We start from the raw sequence: 16,644 nt of genomic DNA, 5'->3' as shown, positions 1-16,644 counted from the left end.
AACTTTCCTTTCGCAGGAAATCCGCTTCCGAATTCCGCAACGGACGAGGAAGTTTCCGGAAACGGATTGGCCACAACCCTGCCACTAGCCCCTCGCTGGTGGTCGGTACTCTGTGGGCCCCACCATGATGTATGTGTTTCATCCATGCTGTTCATCCATTTTAGGGCTTGAAACAAAAAATGAGAGGAATATAAATTTCATGGGGACCACAAACACAGGAAAACAATAGTGATAGAATATCCACCACTAAAATCTTCCTAAGGCCCACTGTACTGTTTTTTTGACATCCAATATGTTGATTGGATCATACAGACCTAGATGATGGGAGAAAATAATGATAATCTTGATCCAAAACTTTTATAAGCCCCAAAAAGTTTTTAATGGTCAACATTCATTAAACACAGTTTTCTTTAATGTGGTCCACTTAAGATTGGTATATAACTCATTTTTGATCCTGAATCTAAAATGATCTAAAAAATGGATGAACGGTATGGATGAAACACATACATCATGGTGGGGCCACAGAGAACCTACCGGCTGGTGGGATGGGGAGTAAGCCAATCCGTTTCCGAAGTTCTCACGCGCTGGGATTGTCGAACGAACATCTCCCGGAAAGCGGATTGCGTAATGAGTAACTAAGGGCTCTGTGGGGTCCACCGTGGATGTAAGTGTTTTATCCACGCCGTTAATCGTTTTCCTCATATTATTTTTAAGATCTGAACCTAAAAATTAGGCAGGTCTACAGCTCCATTAGACCACGCCAAGGGAAGTTGCAGTGATAATGATACCCACAGTTGAAACCTATCTAAATGGCTACCATGATGTTTTTTTTTTACCATCCAACCTATTCATAAGGTCATGTAGACGTTGATGAAGTGAAAAAAAATATATCAGCTTGATCCAAAACTTCTCCAGCTCTCAGGAAGTTTTTAACGTGGACTTTCAATCCCCACTTTGTGGTTCACTATGTGGACTTTCAATCCCCACTTTGTGGATCCCATTCTAACATGATCTCACCCAATCCATGGCTCGAGTGGATGTCACATAGAAATTTAGGTGGCCCCCATTACGGAGCTTTGCTTTCTCCTATCCCACACCAATACCTAGGGCTAATAGTTGGGCGGGTTCAACCTGGCCAACCCGTGACCAACCCAATATTGGGTTGGGCTTGGGCAAGATGTATCAGGTTCGGTCTGAGCTTGGGTCATACAATAAAACTCGGGTTGGGCTCGGGTTGAGGTCTTAGGTTGCCCGACCCAATCCGAACCCGATCAATATATAAGTTCCTTATAAGTTAATTATAATTGAGTGCAAATCGTCTGTGTTCAAGGGATAGGAAATCCTAATGCTGTCGGGTTTCATTGGTCCATGTCATTTCCAATGACTCAATCTAACAAGATTGTAACAACCCGTCCAATTAAATTACTTGATACACAATACGACTTTAAAGGAGTAGTTGTCCTATATATTTAGCTTGTTTATTTAGAAAAAAAAATATTTTTTTTAATGATAAATAATTATATATATAATTAATAAAATTACAAGTATAAAAAATAAAATTTGTGTTGAAAATATAATTGACTAATGTAATAATGAAAATATTAGCATAAATTTACCCAACTGAACCCACTTGGGTTGAGCTTGGGTTGAGAATTCTCAACCTGAGGTTGGGTTGGATTAGGGTTGAGATATAGGAACCTTGAGTTGGGCTAGGGTTGAGCACCAACCCGACCCAACTCGCCGGACTTTCAGCCCTACCAATACCCCTTTCTTTGCAGGCCAGGTAAGGTGAGTTCGGGTAACAGTTGAATGGGTGAGTCCCTAACCACCATGGGGCCCACCTTGATGTATAAGTTGTATACGTACTTTGTCCATCAATTTTTCCAGCTCATTTTAAGGCATGGTCTAAAAAATAAGCACATCCAAATCTTATGTGTACCATACAACACAAACCTAGTGATTGACGATTAAAAACTTTTTGTGAGCCACATAAGTTTTAAATCAAGTTGATATTTATGTTTTTCCTTCGTCTATGTCTGTGTGACCTTGTCAACAGATTAGATGGCAAATGAACATTACAGTGGGCCTTAGACATTTTTAAATGGTGAGCATTCAATGACCACTATTTCCTATGGTGTCGTCCACTTGAGATTTAGATTTACTTCATCTCTTAGACCATTTAAAATAAGCTAAAAAAAACCGATGAACGGAGTAGATATACAACACATACATTTAGATAGGCCCCACAGTTAAATAACTATCTATTAAGATGGACTTTTATCTGTGTAGCCCTCGCCATTTTCCTTTCGTATGCTGCTACTTGCTTCTATTCCACGCGATTGCATCTGTCCAGCCTTGATTTGAAATATTCCTAGCTCTACAAAGCAAGTGGTCCCCAGATAAATGATTAAGAAAGAAAATAGGAACAGTTGATGTTTAAAAGAAAAAACTCTAAAGCAAAAGCAAAACGGAAGCGGATTGCGTCCTCCCCCCGTCCGATCAGAGCTCTGTGGGGGCCATCCTCATGTAAACGTCTTATCCACGCCGTCCATCGTTATTTACAGATCATTATAAGATATAAGACCAATAGTTAGGCAGAATCAAAGCCTACGTGAGCCACAAGTGGGGATTGAAGCCCTACCATTAAAAACTTATTGAGAGCTGCAGAAGTTTCGGATCAAGCTGATATTAGTGTTTTCACTTCATCCATTTCTACATGACCTTGTTAATAGGTTGGATGGTAAACAAACATCACAGTGGCCCTTAGAAGTTTCAATGGTCGGTGTTATTATTACCACTGCTTCCTTTGGTGTGGCCCACTGGAGATCTGGATCTGCTTCATTTTCTGGATCATGCCTTAAAATGATCTGTTAATAGGTATGGACGGCGTGGATAAGACGTTTACATCAGGGTGGCCCCCACAGAGCTCCACCCGGACGGATTAGTAGGACGCAATCCGCTTCCAAGCAAAACATGAAAAGAAGGAAAAGGAAAAGCAACCAAAGATTTTCTTTCCATGGATACCACTACTGCTATGGAAAAGAAACAGTTTAATACAAGTAAACAGATTGCATAAAAATAAGATATTATATCACTCAGAAATTCCATTCTCTTCACAAGAAAGTTTGTATGCTACCATTCAATTCCAATGAAATCCACTGCAGAAATCTTCTTATCGTCAACGAATTAAGTCATATGCAGAGAACTAACTGAATTTCTCTAATTTTTAACAAAGCCCAGATTAGCGAAAGCTCGAAAGGCTGCATCTCTGTTTCCTTTGGCTTCCCACAAAGGATTTGGGAAACAATCCAAGAAATGCAAAGGTGGTAATCGTTTTTTTTTTTTTTTTTTTTTTTTTTTTTGAATTTATAATTTCCCTCCAGTAATTGTAGCATAGAATAATGTAAGGAATGAAGAAAGAGAGAATTCAAGGAGAGGTTAAAGTAAGATGAGAAAGAAAAGTTGAAGAATCTAAACATTGTCTTGAGGAATCAAGAAGGCAAGCGTTCTATAAGAGGTGGATGAATTGGAGTTCTCTCAGTCCAGAATTCTAAAAGAGGGAAAAGTTTTCGTTGATTCGGTAGGAAGTTAAACAAGAGTGTAGCAATGGCTGACGCTGCAATGCTCCCGTCGGTGTCGGTGCGGATGCCGAGCAGAAAGTTGCCTAAGGGGCGGCACCTGGTTGGTAACCGTGTCACGTATGATGTTGATGTGCGGTTGCCCGGGGAGCTGCAGCCGCAGCTTGAGGCCATGCCATTCATGATGTATGAATCAGATCCTGGATTAGTTCTTGGACGGAAGATAGCGGTGAACCGGACTTATATTTGCTACGGACTGAAGACGGGTGTGATTATGGTGCTGAATATAACCAATGCACTGAGATCTTTCCTTAAAGGTCATACCCAGGTTGGGATCTTGCTCTTCTTTTTTGAATTTTGTAAGATTCTGTAATACATGGATTGGATTATGTCAGTGATGTCATTTGCAGGATTAGTTTTTCATTTCTGTAACTCTTGTCGGATTTCATGGTTGGATTTTGTTATATCAGTTGCCAATTTGGGCACTTGAATGAGTTTGGGGCAGATTTTGGTCCATGGTGGGGTCCACCAGATAAATGCTCTGGATAACTGGTAGCTGGGCCCACTTGAAAAAAATGCTCAAACTAAAAGGATGGTGTTTCGAGTCAAGCATTGTAATCTAAGTGGGAATGATTTCAATTACTTTTGCCTTTACTAATTGAGTTTTATTTTGATGAACTGAGAATTTTTTTTGTAGCATTTATGTTATTATATTTATTTGATGCTTGGATTATTATATTGGTTTGTGCTGTTGTATGATTATGTTCTGGGATTGAATGAATTGCTCTAATGATGTGAAAATCAAATGACTTTTTCCCTGATGCATTGGGTATCGAAATTGGATTATTCCTGTGTTACGTTTCTTTGCTTGTAAAATGGTATTTTAGATGTTGGTTTTGAGGTTTTTACCATAATGATTTGATGTAGTCATAGGTTTTGTTTCAATTTTCTCCATGTCATTGTGCTATTATTTTAATTTTACAATTAAGCAGCCTCAGTTATGGCATACGATCCAGCTATTGCAAATACATGTTTTATATATATATATATATATATATATATATATATATATATATATATATATATATATATATGAGACGAACATTTAATAACCTTCAATAGTGGATCATATACAAGCCAGATAAACTTCTTTCTGCCTAGGAAGACAACGATGAATATATAAAGATTGCAAGTTTATACCAGATGAGTCTGACTAGTACATATAGGTTAATGGTTATGGATATTTACATGAAGAGTTGAAAGAGAAGGAGTGAAATTACTAGGTGTCCAAGAATGTGGTGGTGGAATTTAAATGGACAGAAAGCAATGATAGTTAGTAATAAATTGATGGAAGAAAGATGTTTTTGAAGAATATAGAAACAGCAAAAGAAAACTAAGAAAAGTAGTAAGTGAGGCTCAATGTAAGGCATATGATGATTTGTATGGTGGATTTGGTACAAGAGAAGGTGAGAAAGATGATTTCAAACTTGTAAACATGAGAGATAAAAGGGCAGGAACCTCAATCATGTTAGATGCATTAAGAGCGATGAAGATGAGGTGTTGGTTTAAGGATGATAAGATCAAGTTGGAGAAACTATTTCTAGAACTTTTTAAATGCAGTTAACTCTGAGAGCTTAGGAATAGAAGAATCATAAGCTCATATGAGGCTAAAGACTGGATACTTTCTCAAAGCTTCTTTCACCTTAGATATCTTAATCCTGTGAAAGTATTATCTTTCAAAACTACTTTCATAGTATTAAGATATATGAAGTGAAAGAAGCTTTGAGAAAGATGAAGATATGAAAGGCTGTAGGACCATATGGTATAGGAGGTTTGGAAGTGCATGGGAGGTATTGGTTATTTTGGTTGACAAAGTTATTCAACTAGATCATAAGATTGAAAAAGTTGGTAGATAAATGGAGGAAGCGTTCCATGGTGCCTATTTACAAGAATAAAAGAGATGCACGGAGTTGCACTACTGTTGTGGGATTAAACCTGTGAGACATACTATGAAACTTTGAGAGAGAGTGATTAAGCAAAGATCAAGGCATGTATCAGAATTAGTTTGGATTTATGATGGGAAGGTCAACCATTGAAGCTAATTTCCTACTTAATTGATGGAGAAATATAGGAGGAGGAGTAGTGATCTCCACATAGTCTTTATTGACTCGGAGAAAGCATTTGATAGGGTCCATAGAGAGATGATTTGGTGGGTGTTGGGAAAGAAAGGAGTCTCAAGAAGATAATTTGACATGATTAAGGTTATGGATGAGGAAGTGATAACAAATATAAGGCCATTAGTGAAAAGACATGTGAGTTTTCTATTATTGTAAGCTTACACCAAGGTTCAACATTAGCCCATATACTTTTGCATTGGTTATAGACAAATTAATGCATTTTCAGGAGGAGGTTCTGTGGTGTTTATCGTTTGTAGATGACATAGTTTTGATTGACGAGATGGAGGATGGTGTAAATGCAAAGCTAGAACTATGGAGGCATGCTTTAGAATCTGGAGATTTTAAAATTAGTCAGACTAAAACATAGCATATGGATTGCAATTTTAGTAACAATTGGAGTGGAAACATGGAATTAGTTAAGATTGCTAACCAAAATGTACCCCAAGATTATCATTTTCAATATCTTGGGTCGATAATTCATGATTGCAGAGAGATTGAGAAGGTTTCTGTTCATCGAATTAGAGCTAGGAGGATGAATTGGAAATGTGCCTTCAGAGTTATATGTGATCCCCTGTATACCGATCAAATTGAAGTGGCTATAAGACCAACCATGCTTTATGGCATAGAATGCTGGATAGTCAAGGAACAACATGTTCATAGGTTTAGAATATTTGAAATAAGCACATTGAGATGGATGAGTGGCAAGACAAGGAAGGATATAATTTAAAATGATTGCATTTGAGGGAACTTGGGAGTGGCATCAATAGGTAATAAGATGGGGGAAAGTTGATTTGGATGGCTGGGCCTTTTGCAACAGAGCAATGGTTCCTCAAATTAGGAGTGAGTTGGCTCAAGTTGAAGGTTCCAAAAGAGCAAGGGGAAAGCCCAAAAGGACGCAGGTGGAGGTCATAAGAAAAACATGATGACCTATAGTTTAATTGGGGAGAGCCCTTGATAGAGTGGAACGGTGGGACATGATTTCACGTAGCTGACCCCATTTAGTTGGGATAAGCTTTGATAATGATGACAAAGATGAATCAAGCAGCATATGGAGTCTCAATTTCTCACATAACAAAATGACTGCAGAAATGGATGATGAGGTGAATCTATATTTATTAAAAAGAAAGGGAAAGAACCAAGTCTATGGTGGGTATCTTCTTTCTTGATCTTTTCTTTGATGGATTTCACTCCAGTGGGTTAGGGAAAGAATGATTCCTGAACCTGCAACAGCTACTCTTGCAACTTCATGGTGTGTGTAAATGAATGCCAAAATATTGATGTTTAAAGAAAAGTCCAACAGTACACATTCAATGCACAAGTTTGGCCCACCTGGCTTGATGAATGGACTGAATTTTGCATGTGTGTGATGTTGGCACACATGCCAGTGAGTATGTCCCTAGTCCAACTTGTATGAGTTGCTTCATGTTTCTCGTGTTCTTTTGGCATGGATGGTCCACATAATTGTAGTTGAAAATTGAATTGGCAACTTAAATGTATTTTTCTTTTTCTATATGTATCTTTTGGCATCAAAGAGCTTCTACAGCAGAAAACTGCAGTTAATAAAACTTCAATTCTAGTGGTTGTTTGTCTACTATTGAAGTACTCATGTTGGATATGCATAAGCATTGCACATCACATTTGAATATAATAAAAACAACTTACAATATAGTTGAAGTTTCGTATTATGGAAATACTGAGTATTGGTGCATTGACCCACTAACAAATAATATGAAAAACCTGTGACCCAATATGACTTTTCTACAGCATTTCTTGGGAATGTGGGAAACCTTAGAGATGACATCAATTTCAGTGAAAAATCCACCTCCTAAAAAAGCTGAGGACATTCATTTCTCCCAAAAATGATGTTACATTTATTTCCAAGGTTGAGAAGACCCATGAAATGAGAGAACCGATGTGAAATTCATGTACAATTGGAATTCAAAACAAACAACAGATGGAAAATTGGAATCCATTTCCATTTCTTGAGGATTTCGAGTTACATTTTGCTATGCAAATTTTTATTTCCTTCCATCCAAACCCCCTCTAAGTTAAATTTCTCATGGAATATTTCTTAACCTCAAGCTGTTATTCTGTTAGTGTTCATTTAGAAGAGAATGTTGAGTTTGGTTCTGTTGGACAGTTGTCTCATCGATTGCATCAACAAGACGTTGGTAATTTGGTAGATTACGACAATGTGTGCAAGAGCAGCATGTTGGAAGTCAATGTCAATTCTATCCACTTGCTTCTCTGACAATGCTTGTGGTTCTGTTATACATTTGTTTCTTTTACTAGTACATCATTTTCATGATTAAAGCATTAAAGTCTTGCTGAAATCTGGCCTTGCTAGCCTTCACAACAAATTGATACTTAGTTGCCTCAAAATATATATAGAGAAATGCTCACACACAACTAGCTGTACATTGACTAGTTGGCATGTGGGACCCACCATAGTGTTTGTATGACATCTCGCCAACCAGCAAGGTTGTCCCTTTATGAAAATTGGATCCCCCAAAAACCAGGTTAATCCAACTATCAGGTTGGGCACACCATAGAAAACCAAGAATCACCCAAAAAACTCCACATCAATGTGGGGATCCCATTCTCATGGTTGGATCAACTTGATCTTTGGGGCATCCCACTTTCATGGTGGGACAACCTTGTTGGAGCAGCGAGATACCACACAAACAACATTGTGGCCTCCACATACAAACTAGTTGGATGTACAATCAGTTGTGTGTGTGTGTGTTCTTGTGTGTTTCAAGTTGAATTACATTTGAACTGTGTCAAATTGATGTGAAATATTCATCTTCACACCTGTGAAACCCAGATATGGCACGTATATGCAATGGACGACTCATGGAGATAGCATGAGTACTGATTTTACTCATAAAGTGAAGTTATCCAATTAGATATACATTCTGACAATGAGGATAGAATGAAATCTTAACTTATGGTTCTGATGCCTGTGGGCAGAGACCAGGTTCAGGCCTTGAAGAAAATGGGCCAGGTTTATCAGACAGCTTCCTGTTGATAGCTGTACTCAAGCTGAGCTGCTATTCTTAAACTGATTATATTTTTGGATTGATGATTTTCACCTGTTTTGACTTGATTGTTATTTCTGTCAGAGGGTCATTGACATGGCTTTCTTCGGTGAGGATGTTCACCTTTTGGCCAGGTATTTCTTTGTTTGTACTTATTCATTTACTTAATCTGGTTTTTATTGGAAATTTGCTTGCGTTTTTCAGTTCGAGCATAGATGGAAGGATCATTGTGTGGAAGATTAATGAAGGCCCTGATGAGAATGATAAGCCACAGATAACTGGAAAAGTCGTTGTCGCCATTCATATGGTGGGAGATTGTGAATCATTTCATCCACCCGTATGTTGGCACTCTCACTATCAAGTAATGACGCATTTTCTATGGCACTGGATAATTTTTATATGTTGAATGTTTCTTTGGGAAGCTTGGGATCTATGATACCCAGATAAGGGAGCTAAGATGCACTCCTCATTTCTGAAAACCTAGGACACTGATGGGTATCTCATCTGATACTTCAATACAATCATAAAATGTATAGTTCTGTACTTTGGAAATACCAGACTTAATACAACAAGAAATTGTTAACCTGTATCTTACAGGTATCCTTGCATATATGGTACAAATATCAATTATTGATATGGTATGATATTGGTCTGTTGAGCATATGCAAGTTTTCTGGTATCATAGCTTGAACCAGTGTGATTTATTAGGTGTTTCTGATAGTTTTTGTTTTTGTGTGTGCGCGCGTGCGCGCATTTCATTTTTCAGTGTGCTAGTTGCATACTATCTTAGGCAGATCCCTTACTTATATATACCTGGCAATTTTGTTTTTCAGGAAATTTTGGGTGTTGCGATTGGAAATTGTGTTATGAAGATTGATACAACAAAAGTGGAGAATGGTGAAGCGTTCTCGGCAGAGCAACCTATCACATGTCCTGTTGAGAAGCTAATCAATGGAGTCCAACTTGTTGGTAAACATAAGGGGGATGTGACTGACTTATCGATATGTCATTGTAATACTTCTCGCCTAGTATCTGCATCAACAGATGGCGTGGTTTGTATTTGTTCTGCAACTGTTTTTCCTGCTTTTGTTACTTGCAAGCTCGGTTACATGTTCAAGTGATAGGTTCTTAGAATATCATGAACTATGCAATGCACAGTTTGCACTGGAGGGCTTTTCCACTTCCGTTTGTGCTTTTGAGATGATTATATCACCTTTCTGAGATCCCCCTCAATTCCTGCTGTGAAATGCATGTCCTGGGCATGGTATTGAAATAATTGGATGTTAATAGCATCTCATGTTTCTCCCATTGTGTTTTTGTCTTTATTATCAGCTTTTCTTGTTCGAGCCAATAACCATTGGAGATGGTCGATTCAGGACTGGAAGCTTCTTGTAACTTGGGGGATTAGCCATTGAAAGACCCCATTTAAGGGGAAGATACTGGAAATCATCAATTGCTCCCTGCCATTCGTAAATTCAGTTGGGTTTAGAAATCTTTCTGACTTCCTCCTTAGCAGTCTCCAATTAATCAAACTCACCTTTATTTTAGAAGCCTCTTAGAGAGATGGTTGAGGGGATATTTTAAGATATTCTGTTTTTTCCTTAAAATTACCCACATGTTAGGGTTAATAGGCCCACCACTCCTACCATCAATAAGTTCCACTGCTGGACCAGTGAGAGCTAAATCAATGTCAAAGAGGCTGAAGAAGGTGGACCAGCTGTACTTGGCTTCCTTACATTTCAGGAAGAGATGACCAATCAGTTCTGATTGTGTTTTCTTCCCATTGTGTTCCTTCTCTGTCTTGTATGCTTCAGTACTAGAGTTAAAGCACATTTCTGTTCGAGAGGCTGATGAAATTGCCTACCCACTGCCTTGAGATGGATTGATGAGTGGGTCACTTGCTGCTGGCAATTTGTTACCTCTTTTTTTCCTTGTATCGATTTCTTTTTTAATAATTGTTGTCCCACAAAGCATGTTTGATCTTATATTATTGTATAAAAAATTCCCTTCAGTTTTATTGGTATGCAGTAACCACGTTGAACTCTAGAGGCATATCTCCACTTCAACCAATCAGCTCTGATTCTAAGAGCAACATCCTACTCAATCTCTTTGCTCACTGCTCTCATGGATTATTGACCAACATAGTGAAATGGTCATTTTGGAGTATTTCTTGCCCAAAAATCTTAACTAATTCCTTGTTCCACTCCTATTGTTACTAAAATTACATTCCTATATACTTTGTTTTGGTTTAATTAATTTTAAAACCTTTAGATTCTAAAGCATCCCTCCATAATCCTAGCTTTGTGTTCCCTCATCTTGTCAATCAAAACAATGTCATTTGCAAGCAAAATACACCACTTTACCTCTTCCTATAAATGCTTCATTAACCCATCCACAACCAATGAAAAAAGATAGGGGCTCAATGCCAAGCTCTAGTGTAAGTCTATAATAATTTGGAACTCATTAATTCCTCCACTTGTAGTCCTTAAATTTATAACCACTCCCTCATGCATGTCCTTACTTACGTTAATATATCCTCTTGAGACTACTATATTTCCCAACACCTAGCAGATTAAACTCTCCAGGGAACCTATCTTATGTTTCTATTTAAGTCAATAAAGATCATGTGGGGATCTTTATCCCATCCCTATATTTCTCCATCAACTGTCTAAGTAGGAAAATAGTCTCTATGGTTGACCTTCCTGGTGTAAATCCAAATTGGTTTTCTGATACATTTGTCTCATGACTTATCTTTGCTCAATCACTCTCCCAAAGTTTCATAGTATAACTGATAAGTGTAATCCCAAAACAGTTAGTGCAACTCTATATGTCTCCTTTACTTATATAAATAGCTACTATGGTACTTCTCCATTCATCTTGCATTTTCTTTGATCTTACAATCTTGTTGAAAAATTTTGTAAACCAAAATAAATCAACATCTCCCATGCGCTTCCAAAACCTCTATTGGTATACCAACTGGTTCTAGTGTCTTTCTTGTCTTTATTGTTGTCAAAGCTTCTTTCACTTAAGATGCCCTAATCCTATGAAGGTATTTATTGTCTTCGGCCTCATTTGGGTTTAAGATTCCTATCCTTGGTCTCCAATCCTATAAAACTATTGAGACTGCTATATTGTGTACAGAATCAAATGAGTGAAAATAAGGAAATATTTGGGCTAGGTTATTGTGAAGATGACTGCCTTCCATGAGTCAGATAGGGAAATTTTTGCACAGTGAATGCATATGAATGCATGTGTTACTGTTTCTTTATGCGATAAGCTTGTTGATGTTGCTATTGTTTCTTTGCTTTTTCCTCCTGTTTTGGGACTATGAAATATCAATTTCATTGTTTGGTTTATGAAACTTCCTTTTACATAACAGGTAAATATCTGGGAGGACTGGATGGCAGCGTCCCTTGTGACGCTGAGGCCATATTTTGGCCAACCTGTTAGCTCAGTTAATTTCCTGACAGCACCTCATTGCCCTCGCCACATTGTTCTTATAACCGCGGTACAAGTTCCTTGAATTCTCAACTTTAAATGATAAATTTTCCCAACATGTTTTTGTTTCTTCCTTGCTTTTGAATTGTAATTTCTAGGGTTTCTTGGAAATAGTTTTTGATGTAAATATTCTTCATATCTTTAAAAAAACTTTTCTTAAAGTTAATTGCCTGTGATGTGTGTTTACATTTTACTAAGCCACATGAACCTCTCCACATACACCTCTACACTTGTCCATTGTGCCAACTTGGCACATGATTGGCTGAGCTGTGTCTCCCCAATCATGTAGTTGACCCCTGAAAAAGTCCGTGGGCTAAGCATGAATTTTAGGCCAAACCTGTTTGAGTTTCTCAAAATACAGAGAAATTTAACATTGTCGAGAAGTCAAGATCTGTTATTAACCTAGTTCTACCGATCCTGTCTTGATATTTTTAAGTTTCTACCATAAAAATAAAAGCAAGGGTTAGGATTAAGTGTAGATCACTGTCGCTCAAGACTGTATAGAATGTTGATGTCGTACTTTGAAGCAAGACGGTTCTCTCCCAGATCTGTCCTAGATGAGGAGGAGATTGGGAGCCTATACACAACCCAAGAGTAGGGCGGGAGAAGCGCAGAGAGGTGTCTAAGGGTGGACCCCCACATGTGTGAAGTGTGGATGTGAAGGAGGTGAGAGATTTTTCTCACTTCTCTTTCTACTGTCTCTTTCTCTCTTCAATGGTGAAGCCAAAAGGTCTCTCTCTCTCTCTCTCTCTCTCTCTCTCTCTCTCTCTCTCTCTCTCTCTCTCTCTCTCTCTCTCTCTCTCTCTCTCTTTTTGAGGAATTAGAGTTCCAGGGCGATACACTAGTTATGGTACTCTGTCACCCTACATACTTTGGTATATGCCCTATTCCATCGAAAGTCTGCAATCTTAACTATCCATGTACCCAATTTGATCAAATCCCTCCACTAATCATGACCACCCACCTTTCATCTAATACTCATGCAAATAATTGGTGGACCACAAGATCTTAATCATCGAATTACTCTCAAGTCCAAGTAAAACCTTTTAACGGTTAAAACAAAAGATCTAAGCTATAAGAATATTCCTAGGCAACCAGTGGATCCCTTGTTAGATCATATTGACCTAAATTGTGTCCTAGTGCATGCACCCAACAACACCCACATATGAGCCACTGTAATAGACTTCATGAGGCTAACTAAAGCACATTACATCAAAAACTTAAACTCCCTATATGTCCTTGGGTCTAAGGATTAGTCAAAGCTAGTACATACATAAGTCGATTTGGACCAAGCATGATGTGCCTCTTGATCTAGAGATGAATTAATTCTCCAATGCAAGTATTCAACAGGTCTAATAAAAAGATCTGATATTCATGGACACTAGTACTCCTATGTGGAGTAGGGCAAAGGCATCAACTCATCGTTGAGCTTGATGGTGGAGACCTTCCATCCCGATTTGTCATTGGTTCCCTCAAAAGGATGACCACATAAGAATACTACAAGTTTGTCCTAAAACCAGCTAGGTGGTCATTGATTAACAAGGTATCAAAATAAATGGAATACAACTCTGCCTTGACCGGTGGCCATTGTAGCTAAATTCAAGTTCCCAAGGACAATAGAGGAAACCTTCTCCTTTAACCTATTATATAGGTTTAAGATAGACTTATATATTAATTATAGTATTAATAACATGTCCGCATATGACCTCATGATCATCATGATCCACGGACATGATCATCAATTCAATGGTCAAGATCAATCATTTAAATATCGGTACAATGCAGTATCACGCCCTTGGGATACGGAAACATATTGGTATCGCATGGGAAATATCACATTCACATATATTGGGAATATATCGCTATTTGAGGAAAGCAATGTGAAATGATGGAATTTTTTAATAAAACTTCATGACATGTTGAAAGAGACATGATTAGAAACTTTGAACTCAAAAATATCATTAAAGAAAAGCATGCACAACAAGTTTCCTTTGTACAAGATCCTAAACTAAGGTTGTCTAATAGTTTAGAAGTGATGCAATTATATACAAAATGAGTTTATATAATCATAAATTGTACCATATAAGTATGAAACAGGTACTCCCAAACAATTTTGGAGAAAATAGATTTTGGGGAGTTTTTTCCCTCTCTTTTTTTTTTTTCAAAATTCTGGTGGGAGAATGTATCGCAATGTGTTGTTGACATATATCGCAATGTGTTGCAATGTATCACTTGTATCGATGATACGAGGGAATTTTATGAATAGTTTTTGGTAAAATATCGCAATGCATCGATATATCCCAATGTATGGGAGATGCATTGCAATATTTTGTGTAATACATGAGAATTTAATGACTCCCCTGTATATCGAATCAACCACATGCGAATATCAATATCAATAGTATTGGCTGATACTATTGATATTTAAATCACTGGTTAAGCTCATCACATTGGCTTTTAAGGGTGCACAACTCTAATAAGGTTGTTGACATAGTTGTGGAAATCATTTCATACACATGTTCCACACGCTGATACATATGACAGGTTATCATGTCATGTATTGCCACGGCGGGCTATGCAGAACTCTGATTCTACATGGATTCAAGTGTTTTTGTTTGTTTTTTAAACCTGGAAGTGTTCTGCTGCTGAAGGAAAGGATTTTACTTCTTGAAACATTAATTATTCAATGCTTGGATTAATATATTTTCCTTGTAAAAGAGTGCTTATTATTATTTTTATTTCTTTTGCAGGGTCATCTGAATCGAGAAGTGAAGATGTGGGCCTCAGCAGGCAAAAAAGGGTGGCTTATTCCTAGCAAAAAAGGGTGGCTTATTCCTAGAGATCTTAGATCATGGAACTGCATTCAGATCTTGGACTTGAAGAGTTCCGCGGAATCTGCCGAAGAGGCTTTTTTCAACCAAGTAGTGGTGTTGCCAGACACGGGCCTTGTTTTACTTTCAAATGCCAAGAAAAATGCTATATATGTGGTGCATATAGAATATGGGCCATATCCGACAGCAACACGCATGGATTATATTGCCGAGTTTACTGTCACAATGCCTATATTGAGTCTAACAGGAAGAAGTGACTATTCATCAGATGGGGAACATGTTGTTGAGGTTTACTGCATTCAGACACAGGCTATCCAACAATATACCTTGGATTTATCTCAGTGCCTGCCACCACCACTGAAGAATGCTGAAATTGAGAAGGTTTCTGGTAGTGGTTTTTCTGCATTAGACCCATCTTGCAGAAATGTCTCAACTGAGATGCCTGTTGGAAGTGCTACATCAAAGACACCTCAGAATTCAGCTGCAGCTAAATATTCTGTATTTTCAGAGACTCAAGAGCTTCCTAGACTTGAATTGGCTACTTCAAGTGTTGAACCTAGCCCAATTGGTGATCGTTGTGTTGATACACTAGTTATTGATTATTCAGTTGATAGGAGAGTGGAAGTAGGTCATATGAAGTTGACTGATGATTCTTCCTTAGATGAAACTAAAGTTGGGAAAAATGATATTTATATGGTGCCAAATCCTCCAACCTCTTTCAAAGTGGGAGAAATCTTATTGAAGGCCATTCCTTCTTCTGAGAGTACTCTTGTTGGCCAGGGCTCGAAAGTGGGAGAAAAGAAGGTTCAAGATGTTGCTGTAAACAATGAGGTTAGAGAGGTGAGTGAGTATGGATTGAATCAGCTGCAGGAGTTAGATTCTCAGAGAGAAGAGCGTAGTCTTCACACGGAGGAAAAAGAAAAATCCTTCTATACCCAAGTATTGAATCTTGTCAGTGAGATGTCCAGCGATGGCGGTTCATTGTCTAAAGAAATTTCAGGCATGGAGGAAACTCATCAGATCGAAGATGTTGGAGATGGTGAGTTATTCGAGTGGCCTTGGAATGCTTGTGAGCAAGGCGTTCAGGACTTGAGTAAGGATGTACCTAATACCGAATCTAGTACGGCAACTGTAGCTACTGAGTTGCCTTCATCATTTACGCGGAAAAAGAAAGTGACACAACCCTCTCAAGTGATGGGTCCATCTTCCCCTTCCGTTAGCCCTTTCAAGTCTGCAGATTCTTCAAATGAACCAGGTAGCAGCAGTGGCAGCCCTTCCATAGAGGCCATTTTTACACATATTCTGGCACTTCAGGAGAGTATGAAAGAGGTAATTGTTTAAAGCTTCAGATTTAGTGTTTTCCTCATGCAAGATAGCATCTTCTTTTAAATTCCTTGGTGGTCAGCTAGAGGAAACTTACATGTTTTTCTTTGAGGTTCTGGAAATTTCTTGAAACTAGCAAAGTTAATGAGGTTGTAATACTTCGCGGTGTGTACAAAAACTGTCTTTCTTTATTCCT

General features: G+C 38.1%; 1 protein-coding gene across 1 annotated transcript in view; it reads left to right on the top strand.

The window, feature by feature from the left end:
* Window positions 1–3,361: 3,361 nt before the first annotated feature.
* Window positions 3,362–16,644, top strand: part of LOC131257860 (varicose-related protein-like) — a 32,579-nt gene continuing 19,296 nt past the window's right edge. The window contains exons 1-6 of the mRNA XM_058258779.1: window positions 3,362–3,906; window positions 8,881–8,930; window positions 9,001–9,157; window positions 9,630–9,848; window positions 12,176–12,304; window positions 15,045–16,454. Coding sequence (XP_058114762.1) covers window positions 3,607–3,906; window positions 8,881–8,930; window positions 9,001–9,157; window positions 9,630–9,848; window positions 12,176–12,304; window positions 15,045–16,454 — 2,265 coding nt within the window. The 5' untranslated portion in view covers window positions 3,362–3,606. The remainder of the gene's footprint in view (window positions 3,907–8,880; window positions 8,931–9,000; window positions 9,158–9,629; window positions 9,849–12,175; window positions 12,305–15,044; window positions 16,455–16,644) is intronic.

This window comes from Magnolia sinica, chromosome 10 (genome assembly GCF_029962835.1).
Source record: "Magnolia sinica isolate HGM2019 chromosome 10, MsV1, whole genome shotgun sequence".
NCBI lineage: Eukaryota > Viridiplantae > Streptophyta > Magnoliopsida > Magnoliales > Magnoliaceae > Magnolia > Magnolia sinica.
Note: the sequence above shows the minus strand (reverse complement) of the source record. Positions and strands in the feature narration are given on the sequence as shown.